General features: G+C 41.8%; 1 protein-coding gene across 2 annotated transcripts; it reads right to left on the reverse strand.

Annotated features, from left to right (window-relative positions):
* Positions 1-353: 353 nt before the first annotated feature.
* On the reverse strand, positions 354-18,370 carry ppm1kb (protein phosphatase, Mg2+/Mn2+ dependent 1Kb). 2 transcript variants are annotated; one of them, XM_088603107.1, is made up of 7 exons: positions 18,187-18,364; positions 14,043-14,571; positions 12,593-12,693; positions 6,820-6,985; positions 5,125-5,269; positions 4,160-4,294; positions 354-3,407 (listed from the first exon to the last, which is right to left on the reverse strand). In XM_088603107.1, the coding sequence occupies exons 2-7, from the start codon at positions 14,477-14,479 to the stop codon at positions 3,276-3,278; spliced, it is 1,116 nt and encodes a 371-aa protein (XP_088459233.1). In that variant the 5' UTR covers positions 14,480-14,571; positions 18,187-18,364; the 3' UTR covers positions 354-3,275. The 2 variants fall into 2 exon arrangements, with proteins under 2 accessions (XP_088459233.1, XP_088459308.1); XM_088603182.1 differs by lacking the exon at positions 354-3,407 and adding an exon at positions 10,090-10,192 and having other exon boundaries at positions 18,187-18,370.
* Positions 18,371-19,594: the final 1,224 nt, after the last annotated feature.

Consider the following 19,594-nt stretch of genomic DNA (forward strand, 5'->3'; position numbering starts at 1 on the left):
CTCAGCGACCTTTTCTTTTCCTCATATATTATTTCACAATATTTTCATTTTGCAGCATTACTATGTTATTTTCTCTATGATCCCTGTCATTTTTCTCATAGTTCTATTTCTTACGGATCCTTCTCCATCTTAACTGAGTTGCATTCCAATGCTTTCTTTGAATGGACAACATTTAGTTTGCATATGTCTCTTTGTGTGATGAAGACCACCAAGACTACCTTACAGTTTTTACAGAGGAAAAAAAACTGTAAAGGAGCTTAATGTCCACAAAATGAAACTCTGGAAATAAAATGTCTGGTAAAAAAAATGATACACGTTATAGACCTTTTCAATAAAATTGATCACAATCAATGTATTTTAAGAATAGTTTATTAAGAGAAATACTAAATCAAACAGACAACTTCCAAAGTATCAATTGATATACTTTATACACACAATTCTCCTGAAGAAGAGAATTTCTTAGTGAGTCACAACAATCGGCGTCATTGATCTTCACAATTAGAAAATAGGTGCAAACTGCTACAATCCTTCCACAGGCGTAACAAAACAACAGAACACATTACAGCACATTGAAAAGGGGACAGAAGAGAATAAAAGTGTGTTATGTCAGGGCACATGGAAAGGCACAAGAGACTCTTGACTAGTACTATACATCCTATATGTTGGTTGAGAAAATGAATAATAAAAATATTTTTATATTAAAGTATGTTACTGTTGATTTAATTTTTCAGTAGTACTGTCTGAAAGAGAAAAAAAAATGGGAAAACACTTTCCCCAGTTACTACAAATGGTATACATAGGTTAGTTGAACTGGTTTATCAATACTTTCCAAAAAATATGATTTTGGATTGTATTTCACTTTTTCTGTTGCCGATGTGCAACGTTTTCCCTAACAAAATATATTCTCTCAGAGAGAGAAGATTCCAGAGCACACTGGTGTCTTAAACTTCATTCTTTCAGATGTGCAGAATTGTATATTTAAATAAAGCATATTAGATTAGGACAGGGATTTTATGGTCGTTTGATACTAGTATAGCTCCGAAAACATATACATCTTGGATAAGAAGGGCCATTTACAGTACCTGACACTGACAACTCTGAGATGAGGTTAATCCTCAAAGTCAGTCACGTCAATTGGAACACAAATCTGGAAGAACCACCTGCTGATTCTAGAACAGTACATCGTGAGGGAACACTTCAGGTGCCTGCTTCTATCTTTTGTGTCCCCTCTTCTCACAAGTCAATGTAAAAGCAAAGAAAATTGCCCAAGACATTCACCACAGCTGTGCTGATATGTGCTGTCAGTGGAAGCACATTTAAATAAGTATTGGGTGGACAAACGTGCAAAATAACTACGGCACTTCTAAAGAGTATTAAAGACTAATTATCACTTTATGTGCAGTAAGGTTTTTCGAACACTAATTCAAAACACAACAAAGAACATAAGAACTATAATAATGATTCTAAACAAGAGGCCATTGTACCACACCTCCTTGTTAGTTAGCAGACTGGAATAGAGGAATTCACATTAACAGGACAAAAAATAATAAAATAAATGCTGACAAGGCCTGTTACACAAGCAAGCAAATTAAGCACTCTTGGTGACATCTCAGTGAAAAGAAAATTAGCCTCAGCACGCACACCCTTGACAAGTGGAGAAATGTTAAGCTTCACAATGAAGATAGGTGGTATGGGATGTAGCCCTAAATCCCATGAAGTATGATGTACAGGATTATTTCAATGGGTGAAGAAAAGGTCGACTACAGTTCATCCTATGAGACATACTACACTCAAACACACATGGCTATTGATGAAATGCTTTTGCTCATGCTTTCACATCTGTAAAAGCCAGACTTGTGTGTATGTAGGATATACAAAGCCTCTGTGAAGCACAGCACAGAGGAAAAAGTAAATGTTGAGGATGCTATTTCCACACAGCAAGCTTACTGTACATTAGCAATATGGTATCCAGCTCTTTTTTGTTTCTTGCAACTTAAAATGGAAGTTACTTTCATACATACAAAAATACTGTACTAAAACAGCAGCATTTTGGCTAGTGACAAAATAAAATATATAAATATTAATATATACAGTACATACTATATAAATATCACAGATCTATATGCAAAGCACTTTGGACAATTAGGACTGTGCAATTACTTTATGTAAATGACTGCCCAGAATAAAAATTCCTATGTACATATTCATACTTTTTAAAAAGCTCTCATTACAAACCCACTGTGTATTTCCACTGTATCACACCTTCTCCATACCGTTCTAATTGATCCTAAGTCTGTGTAGACTGTGCTTCTTCATTTTTGTGCGTTTCCATAAGAAGTCTGTTTTTCTTGGAATGCATTCAGCATAAAACTGCAAAAGACCCACCTTTTTACTAAAATATTCTTAAGGTTTCTGAACCCAATGACCAGTTTTTAGCATTTTGTGGCGACTGTTTTATATGTATCACCACAGAAGGGAGTAGAGAGGCAAGTTATTGAAGTACTAAACCCCCAGATAAAAAGGCTTCCAACTGATCAATTTGATGATGTGGTGCACTACTCAAAGCAATCTTCAGTTTACTATTGTGGAGTACAGTTAATGAAGTGAAAAGGGGGAAGCAAAAATTCAGTAAAACATGGGAGAGAGCTTTTCTTTCTATTTTTAATCTCCTACCCTCAAGATTGTATCAGGTGCATGGTATTTTCCCAAATGCAAGACCAGCATTTACTGCCACTGAGGTAATAGCACATTCATTTGAGAGATCAGTCTCCAGCCTTTCCCAACAAATAACAAATCTCTCGCACTTCAGTCATACTTGTGGAAAAGTGCTTCTGGGTAAAACCCACCACCGGCATGTGGTCTGACAGGTTAGTGGTGCTGCTGCTACAAAAGCCCTGAAATTGCCGTGTTCGAGGTAAATAAACAGTTTTTCATTTTAAGGAGGAAAATATAATTGCATCATGTTTAAAATTCTTCTGTCTGAATCTCACGATCCAAGGAAGCGATAACGTTCAGGACTCCCAGTTTGAGAAAAAAAAAATGGGTATTCAAACCTTGTTATTATAAAGTAATCTCCCTTTTTACCAAAAGTTTAGCGTACACCATCCCTTTAGCGTACACTTCCCTGCTCTGCTGGCTCATTACTGCAGGCATATTTCTTATAGCTCACAAACAGTGCTTCCTCAGTCTTAACAATTGTTCCTTGTCAGTGCTCCGCTTGCGTAGTGCGCTGCATACAGATTATATTGCACGAAGGTTGTGTGTCACCCGGGACTTCAGGCCCATCTTCCACTGGAGACGAAGCTCCGGCTGAAGGAGAAGCTGACGTCCGAGCCCTTCTGCTTCCCCCACGCGCCGAACGGCACGACGATTATGGTGCTGTTGTCTTCCGAGCCATACTGGAGGGCCTGGGAGAGGGAACAGACATAACCAGAGCCTGGCAAGAACTTGGGCCTTGAATTTCAGGGGTTACTTCCCCTCCCCTTAACTATTACATCAGATACAACAGCCAATAACATCGATCAGGTTATATCGTTACGTGACATGACATGACATGAGGTTCAAGTTGTCAGTCACATTAAATGCCGAGTATACATCAATACATCTATCATGTGCAAAGGTCGTGTACAAATGGCTTAATCATTAAAGGTGGCATTGACTGTAAGCCCCACAGTCTAGACTTGACTGGTTTTGGCGTGAGCTCCGTCATTAGCTGAGCAGCTCACAACTGACTAAGCCTCTTGCGTCTCACTCAATGGGGCAGAGAAGCTTGCGATGGCCCGGCTAACAAAAGCTTGCTGTACAGCAGTGCACCCTGGGATAGTTGGCCAGCTGCCTGTTGGCGCTTGCAGTACTGTCAGTGAGAGACAGAACACTTCTCCAGTCAGTGCTAAGATTCTTGTAAGGCACAGGTTGGCTTGCCAAATAGCATGCAGCTTGACAATGAACAGTGTAGTGGACAGTGTATATAGTATATAGTACAGTATATAGTATATAGTTCTTGATCTTCTCATGCAGTTGTAAAGCTGATTACCAAAGTGCTAATTCCATCCTTAAAGTGTGTGCACCAGAAAGATTACTGAACTGAAACATGAATTTTGAAGTAAAGGACAAGTCGTGCGGAACAGCTGTCTTGGAACCTGGGCTTACTCACTCTCACCTGTTCAGAGATAACCTGAGCGGCTTCTGTGGGGTCATGGCACTGATTGATGACATCGCAGATCTCCTGGCTGTTCATGATGAAGTTGATCCCGTCTGTGGTCAGTGCCAGGAAGGAGTCGTGAGCATGATGCAGCTGAAGAGATTTAAAAATCATGTCCTACTTTAGTTATCCTTAAGCCACCATGGAAAAATAATACAATCTCACACTCACAATTCAGTTTGTTTTTCTCCTTTCTTGTAACGGCAACATACACTATGCATCGAACGTTGAAATAACTATCAACCATCAAAAAAAGTTGATAAATATTAAACTCAGGAGTGACAGCAGCATTTCCAACTTGGAGCCTGATCTTGTCAGATCTCAGAAACAAGGCTGAGCTCAGCGAGTACTGGGATGGGAGATCTCTAGAGGAAAGTCAGCTTGATGCTGTATAGCTGGCACTGCTCCCGAAGAATCAGTGTTTCCAAACCAATGCCCAAGTATGGTGAAAAGGCACTGTGCTGTAGGAGGTGCCAAATCAAGGTCTTGATTGCTTGTTGTCCTGGCTAAATTTCCCATTCTGATCTCACACAATCTTGCCTGCCTAAAGTTCCTCCTTAGCTGAGCCGCTGAAGCAGTTTCTCACTTGAGCCACCTGTTCTGCTGTGTACTGGGGCTGCTGGCAGATAATGGCTGCCACCTGTCACCCAAGCTGGGTGCTGGGTTTTAGATGTGGACAAAGTGAGACCCGTCTGTATGTACAGTATGCAATTATTAATATACTACCAAGTCGAAAAAATAAAACTCCAAGGTGAAACACGAATCTGAGTTCTTCTGGGCCGTGACGGCCAGCGATAAGACTGGAACCACCAGCGTTAGCGTGACCTTCGCCGCAAGAATGTGAGCTGTCTAAAGCTGCCTAAATATCAGGAGAAACCCCAGCAGAGAAAACATACTCCCCACCAAGCACACGGAAGACTCACCGTAATCCTCTTGGTCTCAGGCTCCGCGATCACTCCTATACGCTTCAAGTCAAAGTCCCCAATGCTTCGGGTCATGGCCAGCCTGCCATTGACGTGAGGCTGCCCAAGGCTGTTCCAGGCCACAAAGCCACCACTCTTTTTTATCCTAAATAACAGAATACAACGACACACATTAGAAAAACTGCAGGCTGCCAGATCAGTAAACTCTGCCTCAAACACTGACCCATGCTGATGGGTTGATTTTTTTTTGCACAGTTCGTGCTGACTTGTGTTTAAGTTGTATGTTATTTAACTTTATTGTTGTTGCGGCGGCTGTTCTGTTCTGTGTTTACGTTTTGGTGTTTCCTTGACGTCTTTGTATTGGAGCATGCTTGCAAGTAAGCATCTCATCGCACTTTGTGCATTTGACAAACTGAACTGAACCCATCCTTTCCAGATTCCAACTCTCATTTCCAAAATTGCCCCATTACGTTCACAACTTTTCTTTGTCTCATAATACTAAAATAATATGAAGATGGTCAGAATTTGCTTAGATCTTTCAGTTTAATTTACCAGTGACACTGCCTTTTTTGGGGAATATTCCAGGAAACTTAGCGTGCAGCTTTAGAAATGGGGGCATGTATTTTTACAACAAAGAACAGCAAAATAGTCTAACATCTCAGAAGAGAATCAGAGACAAAGTCTCTGTCACTGTTCTTACAAATTGTAAGACTCAAAAACTCAAAAAGCATGAGACTATGCAAGCGCAAATGTGTTACATACATTCAGAGAGGACTAAAGCGTTTGGGTTAAACCACTCAAGGGCTAAAATTGTGAGAACTGCGTTAATGTGCACTGTAAACTTATCTGTACTCAGACAACATTTGCTTACTCATATAAAGCTGATCTAGAGCGCAGTGTCTCCCAGAAAGACAACTGCAAATGAGAGATATAGATAAAAAAATGGGTGTTACTGTAAAAAGGCCATTGTATACCTCAGGAAATATGTTATTTGAGTGTAATGTCTTTTCAGTTAGGAAACTTGAAAAAGAACACTGCTGCTGTAATTGCAAGAAACATGTCATCGAAATGCTGCATTCTACAGGGACAGGTGTATTTATTGCTAAATCATGTGAATCATTACTATTGCACACGGAGAGAGGCCACTCAGCTATTGTGCAGCTCATTAAGGTACATTTTTAAGATAAATTTAGGTTTGCCACCGCAGAGGATTTGAATACAATGCGGTTGTGATTGTTCCACATTAATGATATAGTGGCTTCATACTTTTTTTTTAAATTTTGAATATGTATAATCGGCTGGGAGTATAAAAAATATTGACTGCAATTTCAAAGCATCACTGCTGCAAGCTCTAAAGCAGCAGGATGTGAAAAAAAGCCACTCAGGGCCTGAATACACGCAAGGCAGCGTAGATCTGCCTCCCAAGAGGCGGTTCTAGAGGCTGTGCAGTTCATTTTGATTTGGGTTAATTATTTCTCCTGCCTTCAGCTTCCCAAGCACCCTTTTGCTCCAGCGGGCATCCTGCTGTGCCCGTGCCTTCGGCCCCGATTTTGTGCCCTAACTCCCCACATCCCCTGGCAGAGCTGGATACAAACACAGGCTTTAAATCGCTGAGGCAGCGAAGGCCCCACAGCCCCTGCGGGTCGGCCGTGAACGAATTCCAAGGCGCGACGCCCGCCCGCCCCCCCCCCTGACCTGTCCTTCTCGTCCTTCCTCTCCGGAGTGTGGTCCACCGTCAGCTTGTAGGCCTTCCCCTTGCGGCACAGCAGGGCGCGGCTGTCCCCCACGCTGGCCACCACCAGCTCGATCCCGTCTCGCAGCAGGGCCACGGTGGCTGTGGTGCCAGCGCTCAGCAGGGAGGCTGGAGGCAGAGACGCAGGCCGGTCAGCGGGGGCGTGGGGGGCTTGCCCGCGCTCCAGCAGGGGCGCAACAGCACAGCCTCAAACAGCCAGGGCGTGCCTGCTCTGTCAGAGCCGCGCCAAGAAACAACACAACCAAAAACAAGACCAAACAAAACGAGGGCTGGGGGAGGAGGGGCGGGGGTCGAGGGAGTGTTAACAGATTAAAAGTAGATTCAGAGGAGCTCTTAATTCAAGAGGCAAAGAATGCATGCACACTACCTCGAGGTTTGAAAGGAAACGTTTACACCAGGGTTTGGGACAGGTGCAGCCGTGTTACAACAAGGAGCCATCGTGAGCTGATTGATCTTTTCGCATCTCTTCCTCCCAAAGAGTTCATCTCCAGTTCTGCGCTTTAAACTAAATAAGTGGGCCCGGAAATTACAGGCACTCAGGCCTAGTGCAGTGCAGAACCTAGTGTGGACTTTCCTGCCTTGGTTTCCGAGAGTATTATTGAAAAGGTAATTCAATTAGATAATCAGACTGACAAATCAGCTTTTCTTTGATAAATGTACTAGTGTTAGGTATTAAAACAATTGTGGGACGGCTGGGGTGTTATATGGGAAAGAATACTGCCACTTATTGATCAAATTAATAACTCAGTCCTTCAGACCCATCACAGCAAATTAATGCACAGTGATGGCAAACAACAGTTGAAGTTGAATTGTCCTCTATTTTTAACCCTTTCATTAGAACGTACTACTTTTCAAAAGATTTATCTGCTTTCCAATATTGTGAACTCGCCACACTACTGAATTAAGTAATTAAGTGGAAAGGTAGCATCTTTAAACCCTGATGTAAAACAGGTGGAAGGATGGTGAGAAAAATGTGGGTTACACTATGTTAAGAAAACAAAATCACTAAGGTGTTGAATTTTAGAAAAAGAAAGCAAAGATATAACTGTATAAGTTAGTTAAGAGCAGGCGTTTTTACTGCAGGATGTTAATTGGCCCATTTAACTAAGAAATATGGTACTGCACCATACCTATAACATTAATGTAGCTGAATGCTCTAGTTAGGCCACATTGAAAAAATCAATGACTGATTAAAATAAGAATATTACCCACCAGCGTGAGGGTAACAGCTTTATAATGGACACAAAGCAAAGACACATTTACTCCTTATTAAGATTACAAGGGATTTATTATCCTTGTGAAAACCTAGAATGAACACTGCCTGTCGTGACCTGGATATTAAAGAGCTGTGCAGATTTGGAGGGCTATAAAAATATTTTAGAACCCCTAAAAAGTAACCTAACACCTATACAAAATGTCTTACTTCCTTCAGCACATACAGTGAGTCTTAACGTAGATAACCCCATCAAAGGAAAAATGCACAGCATCAGACTGAGTAAGAAAGGAAGAGGAGGAGAATTTCCTTAAAACAGGAATTTAGCAGCTACCCAATAAAACTGATGAGTATCTTAAATCACATCAGTGGCAATCAAGCCTCAGACAAGAGTTCGCTACATTATGTATAATAGATGTTGTTCATGGTGAAAAAGTGATACTGAAGTATTTTACAATATGCCCTACCATTAAATAATTTATAATTTGTTTCTGATTACCGATACTGTTAAAGGTTTAAAGAAAGGTCGGATGTCCACACCATGCTGTGCTGGATTACCAGTTTGTCTTGAATCTAGTTAGGCTGCCACAAAAACTGCTGACCACTTTTTTTTTTCTGGCAAGCCCTTTTTATAAGGTACTACTAGAAACTATCAAGCTAATTTTCTCAGTGAAGCAGGCCAAAACTGAAACATGAGCCTTCCTTCTTAGATCAACATTATTATCCATTTTGTTCGTTGTCACTTCACAGCATTAACATCAGCAATAAAACTGCCCACTCTTGCTTAGTAGACCTAAGGGAAGAGAGGGAGCAGAAGGAGAAATGTCAGCCAGGGCAACAGGTCTCTTGCAAGACATCGTAATTATCCAACTTCTCATCTAAACTGTCACTCTTCTACTAGTGTCATAGAAACTGCCAGTGCCAGTTTGGAAGGAGTTCATGTCTCCTTATAAAAATAAGCCAGTTTATGTCTCACTGCAGACAAAACAGCGGTAACATGTACTGTAGTTACATTTATGCAGCAGGACAGACTAATTCCAAAAGTTGTGGTCCAAAGGTGGGGTGGAGCAGGCGAATGGAAGCTGACAATATTGTAGCTCACAGGGTGTCAAGACTGGATGGATAGATGTACAATACTGGAGAATACAATGACTCATAGCACACCCCTTGGACAGCAACTAAGAACAGTTTTTTTCAGTTTTCCAAGAACCTTAGGTATTATGGTATTATCATTATACCTTCCACTTTATTTTACATTATGCTGTCTTATAATGATTAGTTCAAAGGGGATAATATAATGTTCTAGTGTTGAGGTAAATTATGCACCAAGTATAAAGCATATTGTAAGCACACAGGCCTGTTGGGCAATTGTATAGAATATTGCGGACAGACATGAGAAATGTTTGGATTAAATTTATTGTGCCGTCTTCCTTGTGTGAACAATATGTCTCCAGATGTATGCCAAGGGCCTGCTCTAAGCTGTGTGAATCTAGTCATCAAGTTGAATTGATGATGATAAGTGCTGACGTGATCAAATGATAAGTGTTCTACTGCCTTTCAGTTGTTTCCAAGACAGCTCCATAATCTTTACATGGAGACGACAGAGTTGTCAAGGGGATCTGGCACACAAACATTCTCAACAAAACACCAGGGAAACTGAAGACAAAATACGGTGTCAAGGCTGAATTACAGGTATGGGGGAGTCGTGGATTTCGAAGCCATTGGAAATGCCTTCACTTCCTCTGAGGAGATAGTCACTGCAGCAGCTGCCAATCAGAACTCTCCGTGCATGAACACAGCAGAGTGGCAGTTTCTATGACAACAAGAGTCGCAGTACAACTACAGTGCCAAGTCAGATTAAAAGTAGGATTCTGCATAATTTAAAAGAAAATAAAAAGACAATTACTGTACTTTTATCAAACTTATCATTTGCTTGACAGTTGGTATTAGAAAGCTAATGGCTTTTTTTTTGTTGTTTAAGAAAGATCTTAACACTCACTGGGCATTTACTACTGCATGTGTCATCTCAACTACAGTGTGAGAGAGAGAAAAGATGAGGAACCTTCCAGTAGTCCAGGTTAGGAACCGCTGGACTCCTTCACCTGGGACAAAATAAAGCAGTTCTCCTCCCACTGAAGCCCACCAAAAAAGTGTCCGTGGCCTCCAACTCTAGAGACTGTAAGCTGGTCAGCAGCTCTGCTACAAATAACACGCACACAGAGGCAAATAGGAAATTTCACGCGCCGATTCCGGCCAAACATTTTAGACAAATTAGTAAAATAAGATTTTTAAAAAACATCTTTAACACAGGGGTAGTAAGAGCTGCCAAAGAAGGACTACTAGGGTTGCCACCCCCCCCCCAGAACTTCTCCGGAGTGCGGAGGAAGATCGATTTCCCATCTGCTGCCTGCAGTAGCACTCTCCTGAGGGCGGATGTGCAGTAGAGGTTCGTAACAGGCTTTCCAAGGTGGAAGTATTGTTTACAGGATTTCTAGTGAGAGTCTAATTCCCTGTCCTAAATCCAGTCTCCATGGAAAACATTTACAACTTTAGAGGCTGGCTCCAATTTAAGAAGGAGTATATTATTTTAAATAATTTAATCTAAAAATCAAGTAAGGTCTACCCAGCGCTCTTTATAATAAGACTGGAGACTCATGAGACCTCCTAAAAGCAGCACGAAGCTACTTATTGTATTGTAACTCAGAAAATTGCATTAGGGGGAAGAAATTGTGGCTGTTGGCCGTATTGTTTCTCCACAACCATGCAAATCAGAAATGGAGTGCACTTAACACTGCTGACCAAGTAACAATAAACATGATCAAAATTGGGCTTTGATGTTTCTGGGAAACGCACAAGACACAATCCCATCTGTTAAAGTTTCAGAGAGCTACGAGTGCCTAACAGTCCATCACGCCACACAAGGACATTCTCAGGACTGGTACCCCTTAGTTGGCAACCCTTGCATTAGCCATTCTCTGCCTGCTGCTGCTTATTAGATCATTAGGAGCAACACCAGTATAGATCACTTTAGTCTGTTTTGTTGCAAAGCCAGAGGGAGTGAATTTAGGGTACAGTGTTGTGTCAGTAGTGACATGAGAATAAAACAGCAATGAAATAATAACAACAACAATTCAGTTAACACACTACGTAAATAAATGATGTATTTGTCTTTTATCAGCCACAAAATAGTATTTTAGAAATATGGACTGTCTGAAACTAGTGCATTGTGCTTCATTTTAAGCTTTAGAAAGTTATTATGAACATATCCATATAAAAACAAGCAAAAATTAAATACCATGTATCTTTCATAAACTATATATAGTAGACAAAATGGTGCTTGATCTTTATGTACAGTTCAATGCAGACATACTGTAGTATCTGTGAAATGTACAGTATGTCAGGATAATTGAGTCAATGTGGCTTCAATGTACAAACTGAACAGAAAAAAGAAAGTGGGTACAGAAATGTCACAGATATCCCCAATATAAGAAATCTCTGTGTACTGTAGTGTCATGATATTTCCATATGTAAACTGTAGTAGCACATTCATTCCTATCATGTGTTAAGAGTCATAAGAGATATTAACTCTGCAGTTCGAAAGAATCAGCTTTAAGTGTAAACATAAACGCTTCTAATTAAAATCAAATCACAGAGATTGCAAGGTTAGACAAAGGAACATTCTCAACCAGTTGTTAAGCACAAAAAGCATTGCAAGAGCATTCCAGCACAGTGCTCTTCTACTGCATGACACTGAGTAACCCTGTATCCCATAGCTACACAGTGCTACACTGTGGCAGGATAATAAAAAACACAGTATCCTTCTTTCTTTAAAACAGATGCAATTCTTTACGAATACGCTGTTTTTAATGCCATGATTAAATTTAAAACTTTTACTGAAAATCCCTACAGAAAAACAATTTTGACATTTTAGCTGGAATAGCTTTCTATATTCCGAGGGAACCTTTGCTAATGACTGAAACATCAGTTTTTTATCTTTGATATAAACGTAAAGTAGGTAAAAAAGGTATTCTTTTTTATTGGCTTAATCATCTACCCTCCCCTTCAAAATTTACAGGAATGTCTCCCGTGACAGGCAGACAAAATTTAATTTACTGTACACAGTATAGCGCAACACAGTTGTACTGGCAATGTCTGCTCGTACTGCAGACTGTGAAAACAAGTTTGCTTTGCTGTATGACATCGGCAGTTTAAGATTTGTTAGAACATTATTTTTGTAAACTACTAAAGAGGATATTTTTACAGCAATGTAAACTGTTGAATGAAATGACGGTGGCCTGAATCAGGTTTTAAAGGCTACATAGAGCCTTTAGTTCACAGCAGCCAGAAAACCCCTTGCAAACTACCAGATAAATTCTCATTCATATATCAGATTACTGCATGTGTATATAAACCACCAAACTATAAGACACAACATTTCTTTCCTAACTGTGGGTTTACCAACTCATTCGTCACAGTAGCAAGATGCTTTTCTTCATACATACCATCAGCAGAGAGGTGCACGTGTCTTGCCAGGGCTTTATCAATTTCCAGGAATGCTTTAGCCAAAACCACCTCCAGATTCTCCTCTTCTGCTACCAGATCTCTAAAATGGCAAAGGTTCACGCACAAGTAAATAAAATATCCCAACAAATGTGCGAGGAGCAGTTTTTATTCCAGGCGTATCCATCACACCAAGATTCACATTCTGAGCCAGCCCAGAAGGCTGTAAAATAGAGAACCGTGTATTTCTATATCAGACATTTTCCTGTTTATTTCCAACATACTGTATAGAAGTGCTGACTATGTTAATGGCATACTCCAGTTTCTACGGCTATTAATGGAATAGACGTACAACATGGAGAGTATGGAAAATAAGAACAAAGGATGGAAATTCATTATATACTGAACTTCGAAAGAAACATCACTTATAACTGCAGCAAATTCACATAGTTACTATGAAGAAAATGGCAAAAACATTGCACTGCATTGACATTTTATTGAACAGGCGTGCCACAGGTTAATTCGTTGGTCTGTTTAATATTTATTATCAGCCAGGAGTCTTTCTGTGGAAATGACAGGATAGGAGTCTATATGCACACTGTTGCAAGTAATACAAACTGTGCATCTGCAGTGAATGCTTCTGGCAGCAGGTTGCCCTTTCTTGTAGAATACTGTTCCATTCCTCTCACACAGCCTCCACAAGCATGGGGTGAATCCGTTCACCGATCTCTGAGCCCTAGCCTGAGCCACACACATCTTAAATCTCTTCTACAATGTTTTGCATTGCCCTGTCTTTCTAGATTATCTTGGAATATATATATATAAGTACTGGTTAAGAAAAATGTCTAAAATCTCAGCTGGAATGGTCATGTGCCCTAAGACTGAACTAATCTTTTCTACCAGTCAGAAATGAAACTGTCCAAGCGCATCGCACAACTCTATGGGAGTACACCACCTACACCTACACCAGTGGGATGAGAACACAGTAAAATACTGCATGTAAGAGCAATACAAGCAAGACAAAACTCACACACATTGTGTCTGTGAGGAGCAGTACCACTCTCACACACACTGTGTCTGTGAGGAGCAGTACCACACTCTCACACACACTGTGTCTGTGTAGAATAGTAACACACATACTGCAAGACAAATTCCAAACAAGACAGCTGCCTGGAACTGGGCTTCACTTTGACTCTGATGCTCATTATAGGAAAAAGTGGTGCGACCTACACTGTATTGCTTTTCCTCTTTTAACCATCTCTCAGAAACCTTCCTTCAGGCCCACTAACAAAGCTCAGGTTTCACGCGACGGGGAGGACTAGAACAGCAATCAGCGACACATCTGCTCCTGCTGATTCACGTTGAAGAGGAAACGTACGAGGACACCAAATTTAAATGAAGGAGGGGACAAAAAAAAACAATCAAGAAGGCGCGTCAGCGTAGGAGACCTACTGGATGTATTTCTCCATGAACTTGTTGCAGAAGTCGGCAGCCACTGGCCCCCCATGCCCATCATACACTGCGAAATAGAGAACGTTCTCGGTCATCTGCGACACCTGGAAGCGGTCCTCATTCTCCCTGCGCTTGCCAATCTGCGAGGCACAGCCCACCTTGGACACGCTCACTTTGGGGATGGGCTTGCCGTATTTGATGCTGGAGGGCATCAGGATGGGCTCGTCGATCCGGTTATCCCAGATCCCGAAGGCATCCCAGGTGGTGGGGCGGCCGCTGCCATCCGGGTCGAACCTGGAATTGCTGAGCCTGGCGGGGGAAACGCAGTGGAAGGGATGCCTGTCCTCCTGCAGGCGCCTGGACGTCGTCAACAGCGCCCGGCTCCGCACTTGCAATCCGCCGGGCCTGAGCAGATTGATCAGTGCGCCTACTGACATCACTCGGCTCCGCGCAGGACAGAACGGAAGGCGAAACCGCGATTCTGCTCTCCCACGGGTCTCGCGCTTCCTGCGACGCTTTCAAGGGCGCACTGAAAGAAAGGGGAGAAAAGGGAGAGGCAAAAGGGGGACAGTTATGCTCACTGGCCACGATTCGCTGGTCTAAATGAAAAATTGATCAAAATCCCCCGGCAGGCCGTACACCAGCTGGAATTTTCCATCAGGCACACCGGCTGAATCACTGGGAAAAACGCCAGCGCAGGCTGTAATCTCCCAGGAAAGACAGACGACTCTAAGGAATCACACTGGTTTAAAGGCCCACGTGATTCGTTTGTTTATATACAATCAAAGACCGCTCCTCCGCGACGGCGTACTACTGCCGTGAAGGCGGGGGCTGGCAGGAAAAGCACACGAACCCCTGACTGCAGCCCTACAGAAACCTCGCCCAGCGGGAAGTGGTACAATTTCCGTGCCGAAGAAGGCAGAAATGTACCCAAGGTTGAAAGCCACACACATCTGCTGCAAGATCACTCATCATCCACACGTGCCAGATCATCCAAATTTCCCACAGTTCACTAACACACCCAACGGCCGTAACAGTCTACTGGTAAAAGAAAAGAAAACAGTGCATCACTCACACCTGTATAGGAATTCTGCCTTCAAAGAAAGTTTAATGCCCGAGACTTGTTTCTGAATAGATTCAGACTGGAAGGGAATAACTGTGTTGAGGTCTCACATATGGCATCTATATTTCTACAAAAAGAAGCCCGGAAAGTTCTTTCATAGGCATTCAATTATGAAAAGAAATATCAGACAGTTTATATACTGTTATATTTACAGTTTGGTTACTAATTCTTACTTTTCTGCAAAGATTTAAATCTGTAGTTGTGGCCCACAGGGTTGTTGCTAGCCTGGCACAGGTACCTTGTAGCAAGGTACTGTAGGTTTGAGTAAATCCCAGCTTTACTCTCATCATGAGACCTGACCATTCTCATAGAATAAAACCATATACATGCTTCTGCTCGTAAATATTGGGGTACATACGAGTGGTTCCCTTATCGGCAAGGCCTTGAAGACAACTCTACTTTCAACGCAGCTTGTCTTCACAGCAGAGAAAGGTGCAGCAGACTGACTTCTGTACACAGCAGATTTAAAGGCCACCTGCTGTACCACTGATGCTGTGTGGGGTTTTAGAAATATTTTTGATATTCGTGGAGTACACCAGACTTCGTCACGCCCTGGCTACAGACTGATGTTATGGGAGTGGGATTCCATTTAGAGCTATCCCTTCTTTAACAAGAAGCTTGAGAAACAAAGGCTGCACACAAGAACCTGGGACAGACGCATTATGAAGGTAAAACAAGCTACAAAAAACGGGCATGAGATAAGCGAGCTCTATTTGCGTTTATGCTGCGCTTATCATTCATTTGGCTGATGCCTCTATGCAAAGTGATTTAGTATTTGCAGATATTTGCACAATTGGGCCTTTTACGGAAGCAGTCAGATCGAAAAGCTTTGTTCCAGGGGAGTGCAGCAGTATCCAGCTGGATATCATCCCTTCTTGTGGACTGTTTGAGGACATTAGACATGTGAAGCGAATATCAGTTTCTATGTTTCTACGCTGTGGATTAAGTCTAAACTTCACTCGTTCACTGTGTTACTTGAGCAACACAGCAGCAGAACGAATAAAACACAGACGGTTCAGTAAACAGCCAAATCTGTTTCAACTGCAAACTCAAATGCCTTTTCTCTCGGAAAACACAATAGATGCTCTATAATCATTAACTAAAAACAGGCAAATCCGTGCTCTGAGTACAAATGAACAAACTGGCTGAATCTCATACATCAAATACAGAAACTTTAAACCTTGGTCCTAGAGAACTGGTGTCTCCAAGTTTCTGTGCTTAATCTGAAGTGTGTTTTGTATCTATCACCTCTGCGAGACACAACAAAAAGCTCATCATGGGACAGTTTGATATAGCACCAACCTTTTGGGTCAGATTCTCATGAACTGATCACTTTACATTCACAGCTGTTCAGTCTCTGCAGGGGGGACTGAGTTTAAGGTCTGTATGCTGACGCTACTGAAAACCGTGTCCTTGTACTCTGAGCCGAGTGAAAAAAAACAAGCAAACAGTCTAAACAAGAAAACAGATCAATTAATCAATTAGCACTGGTAATTAAGAGCTCAACTAGAAGGAAAATCAGCAGGCACAGCGCTCCGCAGATTACCTAAAGAGCACTGAATTGGTTTCGACACCGGTATAAATTTATCAACTAAAAACATTATTTCTGAGAGAACTGTTGAAGGGCGGAGATTATCAGCACTCGGCGACCATGGCAAAATGTCAACCAAAACTACACCTCGGGGGGGGGGGGAAACTGAGACGTTTGGTCCATTTAAACGTATTAAAAACGTAGATCCTCCCAATCTCGATATTTTAAATAAAACTAATCCAATCCACGAACGATTAAACGTAAACGAGTCGGTTCTTCTAGTGATGATAATGCACCGTGTTGCATCCACTATTTGACCATAAATAAGGGTGACCAGACGTCCTCTTTATCCCGAACATGTCCACTTTTTGAGACCGGGATTTATACAATTCCAAAAATTGTCCGGGATTGTGTTTTGCTCGTTAATCAGACTGTAAACAAACACAGCCTACATATTTTCCTTCGTTCCATGCAGTACCGGTAGATGTTTTGAACTTACACACAGGGTGGCTTGAAAGGGGCTTTTGTGTGTGTGTGTGTGGGGGGGTGTTTTTATGGCCATGAAAAATAACAATGTTTAACGTGTTTCATTATATTTCAAAATGTTTCGTTAAAATTGATCATTTTTTGCAGCCAATGAAGACTTTTCCTAAATTGTGATGTCTTCATTTTTTCCTCTGATGTTAAGACTTTTGTTGTGTTCAAATGAAAAAAAAAAGTTTAAAATAGGGCTATAATGGCTATAATATACTGTATTTTTGGTTTTTGTTTCTTGTTTGCCATTAAGGAAAAGAAATAGCAACCCTGCAACTGTTTAAAAGTTTACTAAGAAGTTAAATAATTAAAAAAAGATAGTTTAAATTGATTTTTTTAATTAGAAAAAGTAATAAAAATTCATTACTTTGGAGGCATGTGTCGAGTGTCGATTATCCCCCCGTCCTCTTTTTTGAAAACCAAAACATGGTCACCCTACCCTAAATGCCATTTCGTCAGAGGAACTACTTTGGTTCCGTCCAATCAATTTGATCCAATTTCTGTTCTGGGCTGAGGCCAGGTCTAAGAAAACAGACATTTACGACTCCCGTTTTCTTTTCTTTTTTTTGGGGGGGGGGGACGTTTGTCAAGATTTCTGAATGACCTGTGCGCAAAGACGTCCTTGACTTAGTTTAGGTAACTGACGCAACACTTCAGTGGCGCCTCAAGCGGCATTACGCAGTCTCGATGTGGAGCCCGAACATGAATCAATATGTGCCATTCCTCCACGCATCGGCTGCGAGGCGTACGTCGAATCGCTCATTTTTCGTAAACAAAACCCCAGCAAAATTGGGATCGATCCCAATTTTTTGCCCCCCCTTGTCTGATCACCAGAGGGATACAAAACACTAGCCGTCGTCTCAAGCTCCGCTCAGCCCCCTTTTCCAAGATCTAGGCTTCGCCGCCCAGCTCACGGTTTGCAGGTTGGCATTTCCGCAGAAACACGGCCCCCTTACCTTGGTCTCTGAGAAGCAGCCTCCTCGCACCCCTGGGTGATGATAGTATTATTAGTAGTAGTATGGATAACTGTGCTCCCGGTCCGTGGCGATTGCTGCAATAGCGAACAATCGCAGGATGCGCACTGTACTCCTTTCAATTACAATGTGGCAGATTGTCGATTACTGAAGGGGGCTCGACCAAGCTGCTGCTTCACTGACGTCGTGATCCGCCAATCGGAGCCCGGCGCCGACCGAGGACAGCCAATCGCCGGGCCTGGTCATTCCCCCGGGAGGCGGGACGTAGTGGTGATTGTCATGTCGAAGGCCCAATCAGCCTCAAAAACGCGCCGGGAGAAAAAGAGAAACATGACAGTTATCCTACATGACGCCGGCTTAGCGGCGGGGCTGCCGTCCTGTTTCATGTGAATGATGGAGAGATAAATGAGGGAGAATGTGAAGTGTGCGGTGCGAGATATTGATATATTCCTCCTCAACACCCAATGTCCAGAAAGACTTGGCGACATGCTGGCCGAGTGGCTGGTGCAAAGACATGTCTCATTTGTCCGCGAATTACGTTTTAATGAAAGCCTAGTGAAAATAAAAAAAATCTCAGGAAAGACACTTTTTCTATCGATTTATTGTGTGCAATTACACATATTACTCAATGCAGAATTGTGGTGCAATTATATCGATGTTAGCTTTGCTCTTTTTTATCTGATAGCCTGACAAACCAAGGAACACAGCGCATCTCTCCTCTGATTTACAGAAACCAGGCCTTAAACTGCAGTGGGCGTTGTAGGAAATCTCTGATTCTGATTTGTCCGACTGGAGACCAATAATTGAGTGCTAAGCTCCGCCGGTGACGTCTGTTTGGACTGAATGTCTTTGCTAGGTTAAAGTTTGACTTCTCCGTTTCTTTCCGAGGGGTACACGTCTGTATTGATTTCGGTATTATTGTAGTGAGGCTCCGCTTCCAAAGTCTAAATTAGGGGACCTCTGTCACAGTCTGTCCTAGAAAAGGTGTGACAAAATATTTTAACTTATTTGTTCAGTAACGTTGAAGACATCTATGTACAGGAAACAAACGGCACCTTCTGAATTCCTTGATCAGTGCTGATCAGTCCTACTCAGAAAGATTAGCTTGCAAAACTAAATGTCAAAATAAAAACTTTATTGCACGTATTTAAATGACTGATCTACTGCCATCAAGATGATAATAAAGGATTAAGAAAATAATACTTAATTAAACAGCATTATTTATATGCAGAGCATGCTTTTTACATACAGGGAATTGTATTTTCTCAGAAACCCAATCTGAGATAAGATTAAACGCTCAGTAGTTTATAAAACGTTGCCCTTAACACCATTGCATAGTTAGTTTTAGTGTATAATGCCCTCTTGCGGTACAATGTATAACAGAACCTGT

Source organism: Lepisosteus platostomus, chromosome 1 (genome assembly GCF_059453375.1).
Source record: "Lepisosteus platostomus isolate fLepPlt1 chromosome 1, fLepPlt1.hap1, whole genome shotgun sequence".
Taxonomy (NCBI): Eukaryota; Metazoa; Chordata; class Actinopteri; order Semionotiformes; family Lepisosteidae; genus Lepisosteus; species Lepisosteus platostomus.